General features: G+C 39.5%; 2 protein-coding genes across 5 annotated transcripts in view; one reads left to right on the top strand and one right to left on the bottom strand.

Annotated features, from left to right (window-relative positions):
- LOC141903692 (uncharacterized) overlaps positions 1 to 13,021 on the bottom strand; it is a 55,598-nt gene extending 42,577 nt beyond the window's left edge. For all 3 annotated transcript variants that reach the window (XM_074791927.1, XM_074791928.1, XM_074791929.1), the window contains exon 1: positions 12,480 to 13,021. In XM_074791927.1, the coding sequence (XP_074648028.1) occupies positions 12,480 to 12,963 (484 nt within the window). In that variant the 5' untranslated portion in view covers positions 12,964 to 13,021. The remainder of the gene's footprint in view (positions 1 to 12,479) is intronic.
- Positions 13,022 to 17,694: 4,673 nt separating this feature from the next.
- Positions 17,695 to 23,912, top strand: LOC141904798 (core histone macro-H2A.1-like). 2 transcript variants are annotated; one of them, XM_074793476.1, is made up of 8 exons: positions 17,695 to 17,888; positions 18,192 to 18,298; positions 18,396 to 18,626; positions 19,039 to 19,128; positions 19,262 to 19,352; positions 19,642 to 19,731; positions 21,192 to 21,366; positions 22,855 to 23,912. In XM_074793476.1, the coding sequence occupies exons 1-8, from the start codon at positions 17,717 to 17,719 to the stop codon at positions 23,015 to 23,017; spliced, it is 1,119 nt and encodes a 372-aa protein (XP_074649577.1). In that variant the 5' UTR covers positions 17,695 to 17,716; the 3' UTR covers positions 23,018 to 23,912. The 2 variants fall into 2 exon arrangements, with proteins under 2 accessions (XP_074649577.1, XP_074649576.1); XM_074793475.1 differs by lacking the exon at positions 21,192 to 21,366 and adding an exon at positions 20,643 to 20,817.
- The last annotated feature ends 556 nt before the right edge of the window (positions 23,913 to 24,468 follow it).

Here is a 24,468-nt window from a genome sequence, read left to right as displayed (position 1 = left end):
AGCTTGCTCTTGTACATTGCAAATTGCCGTTTATATCAATCAGTCACGACATCTCGACGGGTCTCTTAGAATCTCTCTACTTTGAAAATTGTATAACAAATTTGTATCTATGAGCTTGAGGAAAATTTGGACGCACATAAACGGAAAACAGAAAAAACGTGTAGGCGGTGTGTTCTAAGTAAGGTATTTTGTGAAATTCGGTTTCTTTGCGAATACTGAATGACAATCGTTGAAGTCAGATCTTGAAAAATGGTTGTTAAAAATGTATAAGCTGTCAAAAAACAGGCTCGGCTAATATCGATTGCTGACATTTTCATATAGATATTTCTGGTAATACGAGTAGCTTGCGATACGACGCCAGGTGAAAAGACATGGCTTCAAAATAGAAAATATCCAGTTCCAGCTTAAGGTGACATTTTGGCATAATCCTTGCGAGAAAGTAAAATAAAACATTTGTTTATCTTTCCAATTTTGCCTTGTTCTTTTGGTATCTTTTATGAACCAGACAACTTTTTTCCTCGTCGAATCGTGTTTACGTCGTAAATGTCAAGATTTTTCATTCAACTTTCGAGGGCTGGAAATATAATACTCGACATTTTCGTAAAATGACTCGACTACGCAATGATAATGTTCCATATCGTGTTAAAATGCGCCCCTAGACGTGAAAAAAAAAGTTTTATGCAATGTATCTTTACATAACACCTACACTTCGCGTGATATTCAAATGACCAAAGAGGAAACGCTGGGGCCTCGCGAATTGAATTGTATCATTAAAGATACATTTCTCGTCGAAATGACGAAACTTTCGAAGAGAACCACACGCAATCCCTAGATGCTGCAGGTATGACGCTACAAATTTAGACAAATAGATGCAAAGTTTTCCCAGAGACAGAGAAAAGGGCACGACGAACTAAAATAAGGACGCAATTGAACAGTAAGAAATTGAATATTGTACATAAATACTTCCCTAGCCAGATTCTTACACGTGAGTTTGATTAGATTAATGAATCGAAAAAGGTCTATTTCGATGTTGTATTCGCCAGAGTTGAAACTGAAGGCATCGTTGATAACCCGAGGCTGAATGCAGTGTCTGCGTTGATCGTTTGTTTTTACTCGATTCATAATTACGTTCGCGAGGATAAAAGCTAGATTTATCGACTAGCGTTTGAAACTGGCAGTTAATATGCAAACGCGGTAGCAAATATTACCAGCCGTTGTCGCTTGAGGTGGATATTTTTACGTGCACGATTGACAACATTATCTGATACGAAAAAAAAAACCCAGATTTCTGTTATTCTGTTTTCGAATACGTGCGGTGCGCACTCGAAGTCATCGAACGTCTCGCCGCCATGATTATCGGAATCCGGTGACGAGATGACATTTTCGCGCATATTGTGGAGATTGATACCGCGCAACGAGAAGGCGGTAACTTCCTCTCTCACTTTTTACCTTGAATGTTGCCCTGGCTTCTGATGACAATAATAAAAACCGCCTTTGACACGTGATATGATGACAACGTGAATTTTTGATAAGGGATCACTTGTTTTGCTCGGTTCTAGATTTTCTTAATCGTAATATTCGCGACATAACATATTGTATCGTAGTACTAGTGAATATGATGAAATGTTTTTGTTCTGAATGTGTTATCTATTTCGGGTTGGCTGGTTTCTTTTTACCGCGGACCGGTAGCAGCAGACGCTTGCAGTCTCACAGGTGGTATATAATGCATCTGATACCTTCGTATTCCATCTAATACTAACACACATTCATATAGGTATATGATACATAATGTGTATATGATATACTTTTTCAATATACTTTTTCTTCGAATCATCAGGCAGTGAAGAACCACGCATAACGAGATCTGAAGAATGTTCATAGCCTGGTAGATGTTCGGTTGTGACACTAACCTAAAGGCTTTGCGGAGGTTTGCGAACTCGGAAGAGGTAGTTGGTATTCGTTCAAAAGGAACTGTTATATAGAATGAGCAGTTTTGCTGAATGGTTGGAATTCAAACCGGGAACAGTTGCGCGTTACGTCGACAAGTAACGCCGCGGCTAATGATTGGTTTTCATCGATTATCGCAGAGATCGAACGCGTAGTTCTGTGAACTCGATTTCGACAACAAGCTCAACTGCCAGACATTAAAAGGGAGCCGCTGCCTCGGCCACGGAAACTTATTTACTAAGACTACAAGGTCGCAGCAATACGGACAGAGCGAAAGAGTTAGCGGCTTAGAGAGGAACAGACGGCGCTGTCTACAGCCACTGACACATGACGTCATGGCCGTAAATTTACAAGTTGTTTTTGAAACGGTTCACTTGGAAGCGTTCGTATGTTATTGCAGTAGATGAAGTTTGAAAATGAACTTAACACATGTCGACTGGATTTCTTAACCGTTGAATTGCGGACTCATCTTCGTATTATTTCGTTACGAGATTTACTCAACCTCGCCTTCAGGGTGCTATTTACTGGAAATAATTGGTAGACAATTAAACGTTAAGTTATGAGCTCATTCCTACTCGAAATACGCCCGAAGTAGATGCAATAAAAACAGGCCTGGAATTTGTATTTTCATTCTCGATTTCTCGCCTACGCGCCACAACAGGATTTAGCGCGAATTGTAAAATTCACTTTCAAAATATGCTAAACATTTCCCAGTTGAAAACACTTTATCAACCGCAGATTTATAACAACACCAAATTCTTTTCCCGGAAGATTTAAGAACAGAGCCTCTAAGCGGTTGTTCCGGGACCAAAACTGCATTGAATCACTCACATCAAATTCCCATGTGCCTGAATTGAAACCCTGAAATGATAATACAGAGGAACTTAAACAGTAAGATGTACGCATAACGGTAGATCTTAATTGATGGATTGACTTTCAAATATATGCAGTTCTTCCCAAATTAGAGGATTGCCGGTTTTCAAAAGCTTTTGACTTGATCCCACGCGAAAATATACCTGCAGCAGTTCCACGCACGCTATACATCCGGGTCACATCTCATAAATTATAAGAAAGGCTGAAAACTTCTTTTCGTGAAAAACTAATCGCCTTGACAAACACAATACCTATATCACATCACAATATTGGTTCTGGAAAATAAGCTCATTATGAGCAACTCGAAATAGTTCTGTATCCAGTTAACACTTTATTACGAAGTGCTAATGTAAAGACGCATTGATCAAACAGCTTGACTGACCGACAACGATGACAACGATACCGCGCCTGTGTTTCATCGGAATTCAATTCGAGCTCTTGTTTTGTACGACTGAGTCGACACGAATCGCAATTATCAATATCTGAAGCAGTGCTTGAGCGGAATTAAACGCATTTTCAGGAGCACTCTTCATCTGCGTGTAGTTCACAATCGTTTTTAAATGAAATCTATCACCCGCGCTGTGAATTCTGCCCGGTTGGTAATGCCTTCTGATATGAGATGCCCTCGATACGAGGCAACCAAGTCAATAATACTCCATGGCATCTGCTAGAAATGGAAATCTGGTAGCACAAGGTTCGCCATACCTACCTGCAGGAAGTTGTATGCCAAGGAGAAAACCTTTCTGCCCATAACAAAGTCAAGAATATTCAAATTAAAAGACGTTCATTTCAGTGACTGAGAAAAAAATATAAGATAGAATTAAGATAAGCAATCGAAGATTAAAAGTCAAAATCTGCGACCGATTCTCTCGCTAATAAATCCTCCACCGTTCATAATTAACTAACATAAGCACGTTTAATTAAATCATTTTCAGGCAACTGTTACAACAATCTGTGACTAAACGACATAAAACGTATAGATTTCATCGATAGACGAGGAATCTTTTAACAATACTGATTGTCGTGAATCCCGGTCAGTTCCTCATTGAATAGAGGCTTTTTCCGATATCTACAACAACGCAATTCGACTGTAAAGTTTCATTACATTCGAGCGTTTCGTTGTAAATGACGCTACTTGGTCGCCGGGGTTTTATGGCAGCAATATTTGCATTCTTTATTGACGATCTATTTTCGCGTTGATTGCAATTATCACGCTAACAAATTAGGTCGAATTGCAGCTCGCTTAATTCTCCTGTTCACTCTCACTGGCTCTCTCTCTCTCTCTCCGTCTCTGCCTCTCCCGCGAAGCTATTGATTTTTACGAAAATTGTTTTATGGCAGAAGTGTAGATGATAAGAGATGCGAGACTTACTGGGAGATGTGCGGGATACATCCATAAACGGGCGAAAGCTATACCCACATCGATACAGTATAGGAGAGGATTTGGCGCGCTCGAAATCAGGATCTATTTATCGTTGTTTTGGCGACTGATGCAGCCCTGAACATCTGCATATAAAACACGATGACGAGCTGTGTGTTGAATACCAGGGATTAAGGTCTGGAGTTGCCTAATTTCATTACAAGCGCCGGCGATCGAGATGTATTGGATTACGAATGATTCCATACGTGTGCCGTCTCTTCCATCGGAACAATAATGACGGACAAGAGATTTCTTCAGTTCTAGGGTTTTCCGGTAGATCGAGGGTAGCCCGGTGACGACAGGGCTTGTGCGCGACACTAAGCCGGTGTCATTTAGCGGGTACGTGCGTCAATTAACGAGCAAAAGATGCCTTTGAAAGTCTCGCAGGCACTTGAAACCGAATCCGATTTCCACGCTTCCGATCAGGTCCAGCACTTCATTTTTTGCTTTGAGATTGGGTTACAAACAGTGAGTGCAAATAATCCGGAGTTTGGTCACCTTCCGTTGTTAAGCTATTGACAGATTTTGATGTTGTGGTATAAGAGTTTATTTGCCAACAGTTCAATATTGATCGCGCCACCCGGGAAACTAAATTATTCAAAATGATTTGGTTATTCCCCGTGACCGCCGACACAGCTGGCCATTACTAATATCCGGAATCGAGCAAAAACGATTCGGTAGAAAATACCGAATTGTTTGTAAACAAACCGAGGCGTTTTAGTGATAACGAGTTGTGACGAGCGAAAAATTCAAAATCCTCTCTTGTCACACAAAAAAACCACAGGTTAGGAAATCGTCCGAATTTTTGCTTTATCTTCGATGTAAACAGAATAAACAGTAACACGTGTTCAGTAAACAGAGGCCAGAGAGTAAACAACGATAACTTTTCAGTAAACTTCCCTCTGTTCTAAGAAACCCGATTAATTAGTGTCATCTCGGTGGCTAATTGGGCACGTACATATTTTTTCCATTCGAATAATGTGTTTTTCGAAGGTTACTACGGTTAACGATAGAATTGATACAAAATGCAACAGGTTAAAATCAAGATCTTAAGACCGCTGATCGTGTAGCGCCGCGCCGGAAATATGGACCGGAATATATCGCAACGGAAAGGAAACTTTCATTAACACCCTTCATCGCTGTGAGAGTTTTGATGTTACATAAAGGATGGTAGCTATCAACGGCAATATCGGTTCGATCAGAAATTCGTTCAAGATGTTCACCTGACTGCAGTAATACGGTTTTCCACTGAATTTAGGCGCGGTACTTACTGCCGCGGCGGTGGTACATTTGTATAAAATGATCAGGCGGTGAAATCGTGTTCGCTTTCTTCGTGTAATAGACACGAAAACGGTTAAACCGTTTATAACAGCCAACAAACTAGACGCGAACGGCGCAATTTCTATGAATCTGATCTACACTTTTAACGCGGCAAAGGTCACGTGTAGCAAAACAAGTTATAAATACCTTCCTCAAAAATAAGCAGAAATTCACAATTTACGGCATGCTACACATCTAAATTGTTTTTCTTTTTTATATTGAATTCGAATCAAAATTTCTATTGGACAGAAGTAAGGTAGGCTGTTTTGCTATTTAGGCTCCAGCACTCCGGGACTGATTAACCCACTATTGGTTTTGTGCGTACTATCTGCGAACATCAAGTTTACTTAAGCTTAGCTTTATGTTTCTTTCATTTCCAAAACCTATTTCACGGATGAACGTGCGTAGAAACCGGATTACGGACCATCGAACGTATCCGATGAAGAACACACCGCGTTAACCCGGGCCGACTGCTGAGCCGTCGATTCAACAAAACTTTTGAACTTGAAACGTATTCAAGCCGATGGTTAATGGAGATGCGCAAACTAATTAGTGACGTCATCGAATAGACCGGTTGAACCCTTTGGCTAATTGGACAGCGCGAGGGTCCACGAGAGGGAGAAAGGTAAGTCGGCATCAAAGTAAAAACAGGTGAGCCGCCTGAGTATTACCTAGTTCGATGTAAAATCACCCAGACCACACACTAATGAAGTTGCGCTGTCAGAAACTCGGCTTCCTAAGAGCTAGCTGCGATACTGCGTAGACCTCAAGTGAAGATTATATTCAACGTATCTTCATATAATTAGTATCATACACCGCCGCCATTGATTGACCAGTGATTTATAGATGTAAAATACAACTCCTCGGACGAGGTGCAGATGCTGACCTACAAAAAGTCAGCGGGGTGAAGGTCGCGTGGAGTTAAAGTTGTAATATGCTAATTTTACCACTGCTGCAGCAGATAAACATTTGCACTTCGTCAAAATGATTCAAAAATTTTAAAGACTTTAAATGTTATACGATATTTGATAAAATTATCAGATATGCTAAAGCGTGTATAGGATTAACAATTTCTTCGTGTTATATTTGTATATTTGATAATAAGGAGTAGCTAGATTCTTGAATTCGGTACATTAACACAATGCGATTTTTTATAAAATATCGCGAATGCCCGATTATCGTATAGGCAATCGTAGAAATGCATTCATCAATTGGCGATGTTTATACAGACTAAACACATCAAACCTCGCACAGTTACAGATCAACAGTGCGCATGACTTCAAGCCGAGAAACATTTTTGTTATCATTTCAAATCATCCACGCGAGCGCAAAAACAACTCGGTCAATTGAATTTCGTAGCGATTCCTACTTCGATTTATTGAATCGGAGCAAACAAGTTTCCTGCCGATTATCCTTATGATTTAGCCGACTATAAACGCAATATGCATTTGTCTATCTTGTGCCTAATCAATCTTTATGGAACTGGGCGACGACGATGTTTTCCATTTCGGCGAGTTTAACGCAGACGACTCTTAACGACAGACAGACGACGTTATTGTTGGTGTTTACAACTTGCTTTTTCGATCCAGTCGTCGACATCCGTTCAATAAAGAAATTACCAATTATACAGATATAAATCGATTCATTATTCTCGGTGCATATATTGCCAGACCCGCTATCCAATTGGAGGAGAGAGGTACAGTGGATTATATTGTCTGGAAAGTTAGTATTTATAAGGGGTAGGGTAGCAGACATTATTGTCTGGTGCCTGTAAAAAAATTGCTGTTCTGTGTACGATGATGAATATTAGCGCCGATTTTTTTTTCAACGGAATTTTCAGATTTTTCCATTAATTTCAAATTTCGCCGCTTTCCCCGATCTGCAGTCCCATCGAGCTACCTGTGGCAAGCGAGTACGCGATATATTACCTCATATTGGCCATTACTTATACATACTGACGGTGATAAAAACACTAAAAGTACCCGAGAAACGCCGTATCGGTAGCTACGATCACGTCCACTCGGTCGCAAGTCTAACACATTTATTTCCACCGCTGAGTACTCCGATTATGTATTTATGGAAATGAATAAATAGCAAGTGGTCGGCGGAAGAGTATTGGCCGCGCACTGCTACTCACCATCATCAGTACGAACATGAAACCAAGAGAACCAAACGAGATGTAATATCACACTATCGCATGGTGCAAAGAACGAAGACATCACAGTCGATACATTCAACTTAACTATCCATAACCAGAAAACGCTGACAATTTTCCAGGTCAATTATTTGAACTTTCCCGCCTTAGAATTAGTAACATAAAATGATAAAAATAGTTGTAAATTAGTTGATTAATCGATAATTGATCGGCTAGACGAAGCCTCTCAAACTGTTGAGGATAATGGAAAGGCAGTATTGCTGGAGATGTTTTGAATCAAAGGGACGGCATGGTGGAGCTTAAAATTCCAAATGAATCGAGTATGAAATTGAAGGTTCGTTAATAATGGACGTAACTGTCAACCCGATACGAGCTACATCAAATTCCGAGTGATGGCTGAAACTTTTATGCCCAAGAGCAAAGCGGACGACTTTTCCAACTATAACTACCATCCCTCAAATGTTACAAGTGACGTAGACGAATAAGGTGAGCGTGTTCAGCATCGTGTTTAATGCACGGAAACCTTCGACTTCGTTGTTTAGAATTAATTGCTTTATATAGAGGCGTTAGGGTCTTCTTAGTATTACATACAACAGGTTTTATAGGAACTTGGCAAGGACTCCGTTGAACAACAATTTGCAGAAATCAGAAATCGTTGCAATGACGCTTATACCACCGCTACAAGATGAAGTTAAAGATCGCGTTGATCGTAAAAGTGGTCGTTGATAAAACTTGTACAACCGATGTTAGAATCGCGGTAACTGTACTGGATGGGTAACACGAATACTCCGAACGTCCCTGGATAGCAAGCTCGGGGTATATTTAGCCCGTTACACACATGGTTTCCATAGCTTACTTGCAAGAATGAGAAAACTACACGATTTGCTTGTCAGACGCTGTTAAACCCGGCAGTATTAATCACAAACCCGATTATCCGAACACACCTACTCACCCCCTCAATCCTCACTATCAAAACGCGGTCATTAAATTTACAGTCACACGAGATACAAGGGAAAAAACTCAACGATGTTGTTTTAATGTAACTTGACGCAAGTACTTTCATGCCAATTCAAATAGCATTTCGACGCTGAGAGCATATCATCTAAGCCCGCGCATTATTATTTCATCTCTACCTGTAAAATATTTCACTATTGACGTTATCTTTCCATCAAACGTTTGTATTGTAGCTGGAATTGGTTTTCCGTTCAAACTGTTTTCCGGACACACACACAGAAAGTTCAAAAAGAGTTAAAAACGCACGTGTGGCAACTTTTCCTCGAAAGGAAATTCATAATCAGTTGTATTACGTATGACATGAAAATAGTTTTCATTAAAACACAATAATGATTCGTGATAATCATAGACATGTTTACAGCGTCTGGACGGACAAAGCAACCAAAACAACGCACAAGGCCATCCAGGTTGCAGAAAACAGCTTACTTCACAAAACCTTTGCCCTGAATTGATGTCTAATTTATGAGACGTAGGTAAATATCGCGTTATTTACAGAATAATATTTATTTGTCGGCGTAATTGCGAAGCTATGCGGTATCACAAGTTGAATTTATAGTGTCTGCGTAGGAATAGAAGGCAAAATATTAAATCGAGATGGAAAATAACGATTATATGTTTTCGAGCCGTTTCCACGTCTGATTCAGTAAATTGACTATATTCGGCGTCATTTTATTCTAAGACGTTAAACAATTATACTAAGTATATACTTTAATTCCTCTGTATCCACATTTTCATGCAAACAACGTGTATCATATAGAAGAATAATAGAAAATGAGATTTCAACGTTTGGCACTTTTGATAATGAATCATTTAAATGAAAAAAAAAAAAAAATTTTAACCATTTTTATGAAACGTAAACGTAACGAAGAAAATATAATCAGATGAACGATATGACCGTTCGAAGTTTACTATTAATGTATGTTGGCAATACATAAAAACGATAACCGTATTTCTATACACTTGAATTCTTAAAGAAAATCCCAGTCACACATTCGTGACCTCCTATGTATTATCTACAGCGTAAAATTGGCTTATTTTCTACGTTTCATTCAAACCACATACAGATAAAGTCAATGCAAACAATTTGTACTCATCAAGTGAAGATATACGTACTGTATAAAACATATTCTTGTTCATTAGCACGTTGAATTTGTTGATGAATTAGAAGACTCTTATTTCAAAAGAAAATCTGCTTAGGATTGGTGGCTGCACAATTTACAGGCGGTCAAAACCGGGGGTCAAAATCGCATTATGAATATCATTTGAAGAAATTAACACACTTAAATGTTAGACAACCTTCCCATGAATATAAAATTAATTTCATCTTATCCCCGCGTGAAGAAAATCATTCATATTAACGCAAAATATTCTTAACATTTTCCGCAGGTCGCTTAAAATGACGACGGACGTATTATCCGCGCACATATAGAATTAAACAACCTCAGTTGCTGTTGTCTGGCGATTTTTTCGTGTAAAGATTGTATAAATACAAACGATTCTTAATGCAGCTTAGTGCACCAGGTCTTAATTGTCGCCAAGACACTATCAGTATCAGCAAAAGCTAAAACATGATTGTATTGATTATTCTTAAAAGCCGCATTTATCCCATCAGCCTTTTATGACAACGATACGTCGCTATTCCAAGGCCGTTGCACTGCAAGGCATCGACATTTCAGCCTCAAACCAAAGGTGACAAAGGCATTGAAATTCAATATTTCGAGCCAACTTCTTCGACAGAAAATTAATCATAAATGCCAGTAGATTTTGAACGTTTGTAACTCGATTTAATTTCAAATCAAACACAAATGATACATTTTCTGCGTTGTAAGAGAAAGAAAATACATTCTCAGTTGCTGTATCATTGAAATGTCAATAACTTAGATGTGCGTAATCTAAGCCAAATCCCTAAGAAGACAGTACACGAAAGATGCATACTCTATCATATTACATGATTGTTTATCATGAGATTTTAATTACAGTTATTATCACTACCCGAGTATCACAAATAACTGTTAACGTGTAGATGAGACGAAGAGAACAGAGATAGGACAGATCGAGTCGTCGCAGCGAAACAGCATCATCAACAACGACTACACGACACACGAACGGCGCTCATCGAAACAGATTGAATTCTGTTTCCATTTGAAGATAAGCGAACAACGAGATAATCTTCCCGAGTTGACTAATCCACTAGGGTTTGAAACAAGACGATTGATGCTGTCGACATTATTTCGCCAGACACAGCATGAGTAAGGTTGCTGCAACAGCGCAGTCAGTGCTCAGAGCTGGATCCTGATGATCCGTCACAACAATCACTTTACTCTTATTTCATAATAGCTGGTCCATCCGACTGTAAAGGAATTGTCAAACTTGTCTCGTAACAATTGCCTCCTTGCTACAGAAGAACTTAGATGGACACTGATGTAATATCGGGGTGTAGTTATAGGGAAACTCCTGAGCTATATCATATAAAAACGATTTTAAGTATAAACAATATGCAAGTATTTTAGACGCAAAATTCCGCCCGAATCTAAGTTCCTCGGAGAATATTGATTGGATACGTCGTACGTTGAAGAAAGAGATCTCATGTATACACGTTCGTATTCTAATCAATACGAAATTAATACAAATATAAATCGCGGACTACTGTATTCTTTTTGTCGACAAATACCTTCGCTTACACTCGTGAGATATCGCAAGAAGAGACCGACTGACTCGTACACGACAGTATGCGGGGAATTTATATGTCACCATTCACATAATACAGCACTCGTAAACGACATTAATGCCGATATACGTGAGACATGCGGCTTTGGCTGTAAGAGATTTCGCTACGGGAATTTATGTCCTCAGAAAGCTGTCAGTAAGTCTGTAAGTCACCGGGTATGACCTGATACAACTCGGCGATCTGTCTGTTCCAGTTCACCCGCCACCGCGAGCATCAATGGTCCCTTAAAAGCGATGCATATACTTGGATATCGATATTCATTATTTTTGTATAACCGAATAAACTCTCAGGAGTTGGGAGCATATGTGCGACTCGAACGCTATAACAACTTCTCGCCCACGTTCTGCGGTGCACGCACTTGAATTGCGTATTCGGGTCGCCCCCAAAATGTTTCAACGCCCATGAAAGAACTGCATTTTTCTTATTACCGAGCAGCCACACAAAAACAACATTCAGCAACACCGTGATGCCTCATTTTAAGAAACCCCTCTTGTAGTTGGTTTAGATATATCGCGTTGGATCGAGGGCTCCTATTTCATACCGGCAATTGGAATTCGTCACAGAGACGCACCGCCGGAAATGGAGCAATTAACCAGGCAGCAAGCGAGCGTGCTCACGCGGTGGATGGACCTCGCATGTGTTTGCGCTGGAACACAACCCGTAATTAGATAATTAGAAACCAGTATAAATTTTGCGAAAATCACCATCAATGTTCGAGCGCCGGTGCGCCGTACACTTCTCGCGTTCAGAAATAAATGCATTACATAATCTGCACAGGTTTATAGATAGACTATAAGAGCTAATATTGGAAACTGGAGTACGATTTGAGAAAACAAAAGAAGTTATGATTCCAAACCATACAACACTCCTACGTTATGCGGGTGAGTTGATATCGCTAGATACGAGATGATACATACGTATCTTGACCATCGTCGCTTCATGTACTAGCGTAAAGTTACATATTTCATTTTTTTTCGTTTCAACTTTATATCACTTTTTGATAGACACGTGCAATGACTTACCCGAATCAGGCTGTAGGATCGCCCGAATTTGCCGTAACGTGGTTTTCCCGCTTTCGACCGGTAAAATAGCGTTTTTATAATAATTTTCCTGTTGAGTTTTTCGTAGGAAGAAAATATACTTTTTCTCCGCGGAAACATCCATCACACATTGCTCGGCGTCCGTTTTCGGCGCGAATTCACCGATTTTCACGGTGGCTAGAACTTTCTTTCGATGTTTGCGACCGGACCGCGTCGGTGGCGGTGTCAGTTCCCCTTTGAACGTTTTGAATATCGTCACGCTGGCGTTGTATCGGCCCAACACGCCGAGATTCGGGTCCCCGCCGTAGGTTATATCTATTTTCCCCTCGGCAACGATATCTGCCAGAATTGCACGCGATTGCACATCGTCAAACGATGATCCACATATTTTACAAAAACAACGCACAATACACATGAAAATTAATAACAACAGTAGCCATACGTGGCTTTTTGTCCAGTTTCCCATACTACTGGATCTCTCAGTTGAAGAGCGATTACTCCTATCTCCGCGCTATATCGCTACATGTCTGTTGACTGACTGACTGACGCTCGTTCGACTCGGTACTGAATATACCATTTTCAGCGCGACTGTGAGGTCATCTAGCGGCATCCGCGGGCGGCAATTTACGCGGTTATACGATGAGCTGTATAACTGTTTATTTACTACAGTTCGTTGACGATCCGCAATTAGTGGATTCCGTATGACAATATGAAGGTGCAAGTAAGGAAGGGAGGATTGTAATAAAAAACTCATAAAGTTATTACTTGATAATGATATTTATAGATCGTTAACTCGGGCCTTAGGGACAAATACTGCTTTTTAGGGACGTGTTTGTTGACTGAATAGATCTTGAGGTTCAAAAGTGAAAACAAATCATGAAAAAGAAATGTTTACCTGTTTAAAGAAGTGAAGGGTTCACTCGATAAAAAAAAACTATACCATCACTTCCGAGTACTATTAGGGATGAAAAAATCAGCCGTGAGAAAATTATGCCACAGATTTCGACACAATCATGTATCATCAGTGACGTCAAATATAGTGAAATTATGCAATTATTTCGCATGAACAGGATGCGTAGTATGCAACGAGCTGGGTTTATTCGGTAGTATTTCTGTAGCCAACTCACAGCGGGTCATCTGGCTCTGACTGCGGCCGGGGAAATCACGCTTCTATATTTAAACAGATTCATAAAAAAAGATGATGTTTTCGGAAACTGTTTTCTAATATTAGACCCTTATAAGGAGCTGTATATGAACGGTGATACGGAACGGATGCATGACAAAATCACTGCATATTATGGAAAAAAATCTTTCGAACGTATTTCAGGGAACTTCCTACCAGCGTGGGAATCTAGAACCAGACTGAAATACTATGCTCGCTGGTTTTTTATATATATCATATTGAATGGCATAATAGTTCACTGAGTTAAATTGACCAAATGGAAGGGAACTAAACAAATTGTTCGATAAATACTTTCAGTGGGATCTAGCTCTTTGATTTTCTAGGGGTCTCATTTGAGTTTTGCGCAAGCTGTGTATGGGTTATTTTGTAATTGATACGTTCACCTGGGAAGGCGTAATATCGAGAACCCCAAAAAGTGTTCGTTTCCGTGAAGAATTTCGTTTCAACAGCTCCCAGGGTCCGGTCAGAGCGAGTTGCGAAATCAGCGATCATCTTTCAAATAACAGTTTGAAATGTGACATCCAAGATTGTTTTCGTGACGGGATTTCCTTGGCAGAAGATTTAATCGCCACTTCCCTGATGTAATTAAGAAGGTACAGTAACAGACAGCCACACCCGTCGTCTATCGAGGGTCGCTGACACGAGGGTTCAGGTCTGGCCTGGATAATGTATCGGAGTTGACCCAGCCGATACAGCTGTCATCGTATTGGGCTATTATGAAATGGCACGAGACAATGGGCAAATATCTCTGTATCTACATATTTATACTTAAAGGATGGGGAACATCTTGATTCATTTGAGGTAAACCATAATTACAGGATCAGCCCCCGTTGTGTGTTATGTAAATGCATTTTAGTATGTACAGATAATTGAAATAGAAGTTCACCTAGTGCTGAACACATTAAATCCACCCACCTATATGACAGTCGCGTAACGCGGTCGAGGGTCGTTTGATCATTTTCATGTTCATAGTTAAAATGTCGCTTTTCCATAAACAAAGATTTTCGAAAAACAGATTGATACGCCACACACGCACACGCGCACGCACACACACGCACACAAACTGCAACTTGTGGCAATAGAACACACTAACGTTTAACAACGCCTCAACAACGAGTCAAAAACGCCTTCTTACATTGGTTTTTTTTTCTATTCAGATACGAATCTATAATTTGATGAATTTCGCTGAAATCATTATGCGCACATACAAGCATTCATAGTCATTTATAATTAACTTTTGTCGGACTTTTTGTACGGCTTTTATCCAGTTTGTTCAACGGATATAACTTTCTTTCTATCTAACGTCGTCTTAAAATTTATTAACACTGCAAGAACAACTTCTAGACGAAATCGGAGTGCCGTTAACATCCCACGCGCCGACTAAGCGACCTTCACCTTCTCCCAAGCAGCTATCGATCAAACGGAAAACTACATGAAAAACAGATTTATCCACCAATTCGGTGATAAAAGTAATTTGTCTAGAAATATCTACACGGCATCCTGGTTTTGAAAATATCCACCCCAATCCTTTCGTAGTCTGTGCATAATTTAGATCATTGAGATGAGGAACAATTTTCAGAATCTGTCGAGAGAATGTTGCATTTACGAAACTACGATAGCGTCGATTATTTTTTCTCCTAAGTAGCCACCGAAGTTAACGGTAGCCGCATGAACAAAAAACTTTTTTAAAAACTAGCGCAGTCAGGTTCTAAAAATGCGTAAACAAATAAACAGACGCTCAGATGGGGGTAAATACTTTTAGTTTGCAGTCTAACATTTGAAACGTGCAGAAAACTATTTGTAGTTTGCAACATCGTAACAACTTAGCTTCGTGTAATTGATTTTGAGAAAAAAAGAACGTTTGGATATGTGCCTAACGTCCTTAAAGGTACCCGATTACCAGGGATATATCTTACATTCGATGACTTACATAATCTGCCGGATTCATATCGTTCCCTGCATGAGTAGAAAATCTAGGTTTTTCGCCGAATTCCTTACAAAACGAACTTAACATATTTAAAACTTTTAAGTAAAAAACCCACAATGCAATGAAAAAACCAGAAGAGAATCTGACGTTTCGACTCAGTTCTATGAGCCATTTTCAAAATCAGATTTTGAAAATGGCTCATAGAATTGAGTCAATATAGTCAATATGGTCTATGGAAACCAATATTTTGAACTAGTTTTATGCGAGAGTGCTAACGTACTGTTGCGAAAGAAATTATCGTTCTCTTAGTTTACACGGTGATACTTTTATTAGATAGCCGCGGAATGGGGGTAATTTGATGCGAAAACGGTGACACGGCGGCCACAGAGTAAACAACGTGTAGGCGACATTCATTTAACACGTGAAATTAATTTACGAGTCGTCATCTGATACAAAACAACCGTTTATCCATGTAACGACGATCATCGAGCTCACTTAAGCATAAAAACAGAATCCTTGCTTTTGTTCTTCGAGGTCAAGCAAGACGACGAAACAATGCTTTGATGCCGCGGAAAGAAATTCGCAATGAAAATTATGTAAAAAAAAACATATTCAGAAACATTCTAAACGTTGTATAAATTTCATGTTATCCTCCACTCCATGCGTCAGATTAAAATGCCACCAGTTACGTCAAGGCATACATCAGGTCGACGTTGCATCAAGAATTAATTCTCCCGGACTACTGTAGGATCGGTTACACCGGAAAAAAAACTATACAAAAAAACCGATCCTGTGGCACGATTATATTTTACGCAATTTTTGTCTTCGTTCTCCTCGTTTTTTTGTAATCATTTCCACCACCACGGAATTAATTGGAAGCACACGTGGATACTCGGATCAAAGCGTCGACCATCGGGTTTAGATTTGTTCAATGAAATATGGGAACGCGAAAAGACAAGCTAGACCTTTTGGAATATGGCCTATCCTAATGAATATTCCATGTTCAGCGACTGTTAGATCGATATAAAGGATTAGCGAGTATCTTCAACTTCATTCAAAACTGCGAAGCAAATAAAGCGAATTGATTATCTAAAAGTAAACCCCGCTCTGCTGACACAGAGAAAGAAAGGATTGGTGCATTTTTCTTATTCTATCCGCCGGCCATTCTCCTGAATAAATTCATTCATAACCAGGATCGTGATGACTTGAATTCTACCAATTGATAGTGAATGGCCAACATTAGTCTGCCTTTTGCTCGCTGGCATCCGTTATCGTTATGAATGCCGTGATTATTGCATACCATGATGTCACTAATATCAAAGTGATGAAAGTTCAGAGAAGGTAACGACGATCGTGCAAACTCGAAAGATTTTAGGCTATAAAGATTTTTACCTTGTTTCTAAGTATTTTAAACATAAACTTGACCCCCCTAATCGATTTCTAATTTTTCTTTTTTGAAAATTCATTGTTCATGGTGAACCGCCCGGTAGCCTTTTATTTTCCTAAGAAAATGACAGCATTTAAACAAATTTTTCGCTAATTGATTCGATTATGATCTTAAGCTGATTATTTAATGAACTGGCTGGCCATGAGATGCATCTTTTCAGCCTGGGATTCGGAGCCTGTGGAAAAACCTTTTATGCGCGCCTACGTATCTTCCCGCGCAAGGCAATGATTGGCTAACATGGACGGCGGGAATGAGCTAGGGCTAATGCTTATTCGGAATCTCTAAGAGTCAAGGGTTCGAATCCCGCATTTAAGCAAGACAACTTTGCACTTATGATGAAAAAAGAATTTGTATTTATATTAACGTTGAAGATTTGGAGTTGCAAATCGGAAAGTCTTGTTTATTCGGCCGCCTGAGAACTGAACGAAAACCCGACCGCAAGTGGAATTTATTTATTTTCTTGCTGCTGAACAGTGTCGCCATCTCTCAATCGGATCAATTAAACAGCTGTTCCAATACTGAATTATCTCCCCCAGTAAAGTTGTGGTAAATTCGACGCGATCGGAGGGAGTATGTCTCGATACTCGACGGTGCGTTTTGCTATATCGCTATCGAGTAATTGCATCCCGTATATTTCGATACGAGCTACAGAGAGCGCAAATATGTCCGGTCGAGGTGGAAAAAAGCGTCAAAAATCTTTGTCCCGGTCTGCAAGGGCTGGCGTGCTGTTTCCAGTAGCTAGGATGCACAGATACATGAAAATGCGAACCCATCATACGAGAATCGGCGCTGGTGCCCCTGTTTACATGGCTGCTGTAATTGAGTATTTAACCGGTAGGTGGCGTGTACCAGTCTAGCTGTCAGTGTCCCTCCAGATGTCAAAATCTAAGTAAAGCTGGGTCCAAAAATAAAGGTCTACAGCCTACCAGCCTACCGCAGGCATCTGCTGTAAAGAATTTCCTAGCAGTAGGCCTATTGACTCACTCACTCAGCCAGTTTTGGGTCGGAGGGAAGATGTTTTTTATTTTGTACCCGCAAGGTGGCCCCCTCCCCTCGCTCTATGCTGATAAAAAATCGATATTGATATTTTCCTATGTTTTGATCTTGATTTCGACCATGTCTTTTTTACATTTATAGCTGAAATTCTAGAATTGGCCGGTAACGCTGCCCGTGATAACAAGAAAAGTCGCGTCACTCCCAGGCATATACTTCTCGCGATCGCTAATGATGAAGAACTTCATCAGGTAGGCCTTAAAAGACGTTGGCCCTAGGTATATAGAAGTAGTAATTTGAAAAGGAATTTCTGTGATTTTAAGAAAAAATTTTCGGGATTATTTTCAGCTCTTGAAACACGTAACTATAGCGGCTGGAGGTGTGCTTCCGAGGATTCATCCCGAGTTACTCGGGCGCAAGAAGGGTAATCGATTCCCAAATCAGGTGGGACCCACGTCGGTACCGATACCTGCGCCGCCGAAAAAAAAGCCTGCGCCAAAATTGATAACACCGCCAAAAAAACTGGTGAATAAAAAACCAAGTCCGCTGCAAGCGAAGGTCATTAAAAAGCCTGTAAAGGTAAGCATATAAACTATGAACTCTACCCTTAAGTCGGTCAAAGATCCGATGCAAATTTTTGAAAGGACTGTGGATGGGAGATAAGTTGGAAGTAAAAGATTCCTATGCTCATGTGCTTGGGCTTAGGCAGAAATTAGAAAATATGAATATAATGAATTGGCCTACGGTAAATTGCTTAAACCAAGGGGGTTGGTTTATAAACATCATTATGATAAAAGGACGAGAAAGAGGAATTTGAAACCAGGAGAAAAAGTTCTTATTTTGTTGTCGGTTGACAACAATGAATTTGATGCAATGGAAAGGACTAATGTTCCAGGTTACCTTGACAGTTTGGAAGGAATGAATTCCAGGCCCGGTTTCACGAAAAAGTGATACTCTAATATTGGGTGTAATTTCATGTTATCGATTTTAGGCTAGTAAATCTGATTCGACTGCTGGAACAACCGATGCTGCTACAGGTTTTACGATTCTCTCCGAGAAAAAGCTATTTCTCGGTCAAAAGGTAACTGATGCAAGACATACATTCCGCGTTCAGCCAAAATCTAAATGATTTTCGGCCAAATATGAAGCACCGTAGAAAAAGCCTAAATTCAATCGTGTACCATTATCCCTTTATTTATGTCTTGTTTTTGCAGATGACCGTTTTACAAGGTGACATATCTAAAGTGACAGTCGATGCTATCGTCCATCCTACAAATAATTCATTCCATCTCGGCGGTGAAGTCGGTACGTTGACTCCTGAACTTCTTAAGAAAGCTTTGTGACTCTCGCGATGTCAGTTATCGATGTCATAAAAGGTTCCCTGATCATAATAGTCGCATCCCGCTAAGGACAAGTGGCTGCGGAACTAAGTAAAATATATATGCAAAGGCGGGCGTAGGTCGGCCTTGCAACGGCTTGCGACGCTACTCACTGCGACCACCCTCGACGCGACGATCGCGTCGCAAGGCCGACCTACGCCCGGCTTAAAAGTAAAAACTACCGGTACGTTTTATGGCCGATTCATTCATTTCAGGCGCTGTATTGGAAAAAAGTGGAGGCAAAGAGTTTGTCCAGGAAGTAAAAGATCTATACAGTTCACATGGTAGCCTCGACAGTGCTGGAGGTAAGACTCAATATCTCTTCACAACCCGTAACAATTCATTGCACAAGATTTCTACTGGAAAGTGAGATTTATTACATGTTTTACAACTATCAGTAATTCCAAACATATACCCCGGTAACAGATTCTTGTTCATTCCAACTACTTAATTTCAGACAGATTAGACACACTACCTGTATTTGGCAAAACCAATTGTACAATTTGAAAATACACTGCCATTCTTTCAGGCCATAATAATTTTCTTCTATTTCACAAGTCTTTGAAACAATGTCCTGACTTAATATTATCTGCTTTTCTTCACATGTACGTAGCTAATGCTTTTTGTTCTAATAGAAACTGTTTGATGAGTTTAGTTAAACCCTGGGGACGGATCTAGCGAGTTGGAAGACGGGGTCCGAAAGAAAAGAAATGGCAATATCGCGGTAAAGAAGTGACACCAAAGTCTACAAGCGGACCCCGCAATTTCAAAGAGAATACAAAATTTGACAGCCACTGTATTGACAAAAAAGACTCTGGGAAGGCAGGGACTCCTGTACACCAGTTCCCTAGATCCACCCCCGAAAACCTCTTGAGATTATTTTCAAAGGAGCGTTCATTAAGTAAGCAAAATGTAGAGCAAATTTAGGTTGTCTTAGCTTGTGCACGCGTAATTCAGTTCATGTACTCGGATGATTATCTACTGAATGTTTGCAAACATAAGATAAGTCAATCTGTACACTTCATATGAAACGCTATATACACAGATCAATGCAGTTTTGACTTCTTGGTCCAAGCTACAGTTTGCTTACTTACTGAATGCGCCCTAACAAAGCTTACTCCTGAATATACCGGTACAAGGAGTCGAGGGTCATCGACGCGGCGGAAGAAACTCCTAATCAAACTTTCCCGTCATTGTTTTTGTCGTCACGTTTCAGCGGCGATCTGTCCTGGTCGCAATTTCCCGGCCAAGTACGTCATACACGTAAACAGTCCTTCGTGGGGCCAACAAAATGCACAACAACAATTAGAGAAAGCCGTAAAGAACATACTAGCATTAGCCGATGAGAAAAATCTTAAATCAGTGGCCTTGCCCTCAGTCAGCAGTGGCACGTAAGTCTTATATTTTTCAAAGGCAGGTCTTCAAATAATCTTGAAGTTCATTCATCCGATGCACTGTATCTCTAAAGACTCGCTATTGATTACCGATTATTGTCCCTACACAGTAAGGCAATTATGGCCAAGTACAGGCCTATATGCGGTATAGCCTATGGCTTGGCAAATTCTACGGCACTATCCGTCTAAAATTGTAAATAGTAGCCATTAGAAGATCTACCAGGTACCATACGCTTCCATGCAGTTCGAATCACGCAGTGAGTTTCATGATTTAGCATCGGATGCATGTAGTACACTAAGAGCATTATATGAAGGCCTGTCAATCATATAGATATCTGTATTGTAAATTGTGTGCTCCGTTTTCTCTATAGCTGCCATTTCTCGAGGCCACTCGTTACCTGCTAAGCATGTTATTCATGTGAATGGGCCGCAGTGGAAATCGCAAAATGCGCAGCAACTCCTCGATAAAGCTGTGAGGAACTGCCTAAAATTGGCAGAGGAAAAGAGCCTATCCTCCCTTGCTTTTCCGTCGATAGGAAGTGGACGGTAAGAATTCTCACACGTGATGTAGACTAAAATACCACTAATAGCTGTCCACTTACCACTAGGTCATCACTCGTACGTGATTACAGACACTTTCTATGTGCATTCGTTGTGTTAACAGGATCAGTTTATGCAAGTCTGGCATGCAAAACTTACTGCTTCCACTATGGCTGTTACGTATTTAACAATCAAATGCCGTTTCAAAATGGAAAAGTATCTAACTGAATTAACCCTTAGGGACCGGTTAACTTTATGTAGATTTAGATGCTCAGCTCACAGGCTACCGGTGGAAGTTGGGCGGTGGCGTGGAATTGCCCGTGCCAATAGGCTGTGCCAAAAGTGTGATTTAGGGGCGGTGGGGGATGAATATCACTTTTTACTCGTCTGCCCGTACTTCCAGGAATCCAGAGCTAGATATATCCCGGAGCGTTATTGGAGATTCCCCAATAACGTAAAGTTGTATGATTTGTTTAACTCAAATTGCCAAACTCTTAAAAAATTGGCGTTGTATATACGCAAATGTTTAATACATTTCTAATGTTAAATGTTGCAATGTCTATTGTAAATTAATTTTGTGCTCTGTGCAATTGTATAATTGTGGAGTAAATAAACTTAACTTAACTTAACTAACAACAATTGCCGAGATCACTTTGTATAGGCACGGAAAAACTGTAATGATTTTACGGAAATTTGTCTTACTGTTCGTTTGTTAACTTCTTAAATGCACCGGAACCATTAGATATAACAAATTATATAGAATCTGTGAGATGCTTTTCATTAAAGAATATGTTACCTAGTCTACCTACTATTAATTGAATCAACTCATCTTTTGCGATGAGAAATGGTGGTTCAAGTTGAAGAATTTTCTGCTTTAGGAAACATATCGAAGAGTACTGGAACTAACATGATGATTTGCATCTCCTGTTGACACAATAACGGTTAACGCATTCAAGTCGGTTCCACTGCGTTGTAACGAAATGTAAACTTACCATTTCTATATTGTGAATATTATGTGACACTTGAAATGTTGGTTCTTTGTTGGTTACTGGGGCTTCAAATCTGGGATCGTGCATTTATTACATACGCCCAAATGCACAAAGGAGTTTACTGAAGTGATTGTACGTATGTGCTACGATGACTCCTTTCTTTGATCTTGGCTATTTGCTTCGATGTTATCTAACAAGTCATGACTTACAGCTTCAGACAACAAGATTTTACAAAAAATGTTATTAGATGCACGGGGGAAGGGGTTGATAACTCGAGATTTTATGCGTTTGTAGCAGATGAACGATCCCAATTTCTTTGATAAGTGTCATCAACCTGTTCATCTCTAATTCATGTAGATTGGAGATGCATTTTTCAAGGCAAGGCGATTTTCATGGCAAGGCAGATGTCAGCAATTCAAACCGAATCCTGTGCGCTTACTATTCCCGATGCTTACCAACCCGTCTTCTTTAGTTCACTTTCAATTCATTTCGAATTCATTTTCAGGAATGGTTTCCCGAAACAGACAGCCGCACAAATCATCTTGAAGGCAATCAGCAATTACTTTGTAACAGTCATGTCCAGTTCACTGAAACAAATCTACTTCGTGTTGTTCGACATGGAAAGTATCGGTATTTACACGATGGAACTCGCGAGACTCGATTCTTAGATATTTAGAATATAGTGCAATCGACTGTTTATATGAGAACGATTTTGCGATGATGAAATGAAGATCGGTAGTAACTCTGTGTGGACGGTTAACATTCCGGTTTAGTGTGTGTCTCTCAACGATTGGTTACTTGAGAAATCGCATTCGTATGTGCGCAATATGACTGAGATGATTTTATACAAGAGAAACGGGCTCTTTAGAGACTATGAATGTCTGGATCAATCACAACAACATAGGCAGCAACGTTATACGATCATTTTGTACAGAGACGCTCGAGTTTCTTTCTTTTTTTCCGTGTGTGAAATAATACATCATCGATGTTGTGTCCGTTTGATATTGAGAAAATATTTTTTAACTCCTGCGCGAGAAAGAATCGTGCTTTCGCGAGTAGGAATTGTAACCGAATTGGTGTATGGGATATGAATAAGATGCCATTTAAATTCTGTTGGATATCTACTTAAATCCTTTATTGAATTACCAGCATTATCAATCGTGTTATGGGGTGTCGGCACGGCTGGTGTGGCAAGCACGAAACCACCCGGTTCGCTAATAGCACCGATGGCTTTAGATTCTTCTAGATTTCAATTTGCGATGGAAACATCTTTACTCATTCATAAATCAATTTTCAGGGAAAACGTTACCAAACCGTGCGTTGCGAAGTCATTCGTCTGTTTGATGATAATATTTCGATTCGAAAGCCCGATTGAAAATGAACTTATTTTGACTTAATGAATTAATTTTGACATCTGATGCGTGCTGATGGCTCTGCACGATGAACAGACCATCAACTACTGTATTGAAACCCTAAAGTAGAGTAGTGTTTTAATTTTTTGTTGTCACTTATTAAGTTATACGGATGAAGACGTTTATTTGTTTGTTAGTGTAAGGTATGATACAAAACATCACCACATATTTACATATATATATATATATATATATATATATATATATATATATATATATATATACATATATATATATATATATATATATATATATATATATATATATATATATATATATATATATATATATATATATATATATATATATATATGATTATATGTGTTTACATGTGTGTAGTACATGTATAACTATTAGTTATTTATTATAGATATTAATTATATCATGACGAGAAGAATTGATTGCTTGTTTTTAAAACAGCGGTGATATGTTACATGTATATTATATATAGAGGTACTCTAGGTGGTTTTTGAGCGAACTTACATTTTCCGATAATTCAGATGGAATATTGCGACCAATTATTTGTCCATTTCATTGAATTGCATTGAAATCGGGCGATTATATTAGATTTGTTTAGAGTTAAGATTATTGGATCAATTGGACCGAATTGGTGTTGTCGTGTATGTTCAGCTGAATATTGAAAACAGTCAAACTCGTGTAATTCCTCACCCTACGGTATGGTCGTATAATCTCCAAGGTCGTACGAA

Source organism: Tubulanus polymorphus, chromosome 4 (assembly GCF_964204645.1).
Source record: "Tubulanus polymorphus chromosome 4, tnTubPoly1.2, whole genome shotgun sequence".
NCBI lineage: Eukaryota > Metazoa > Nemertea > Palaeonemertea > Tubulaniformes > Tubulanidae > Tubulanus > Tubulanus polymorphus.
The sequence above is the reverse complement of the archived record's forward strand: the minus strand, read 5'-3'. Positions and strand labels throughout refer to the sequence as shown.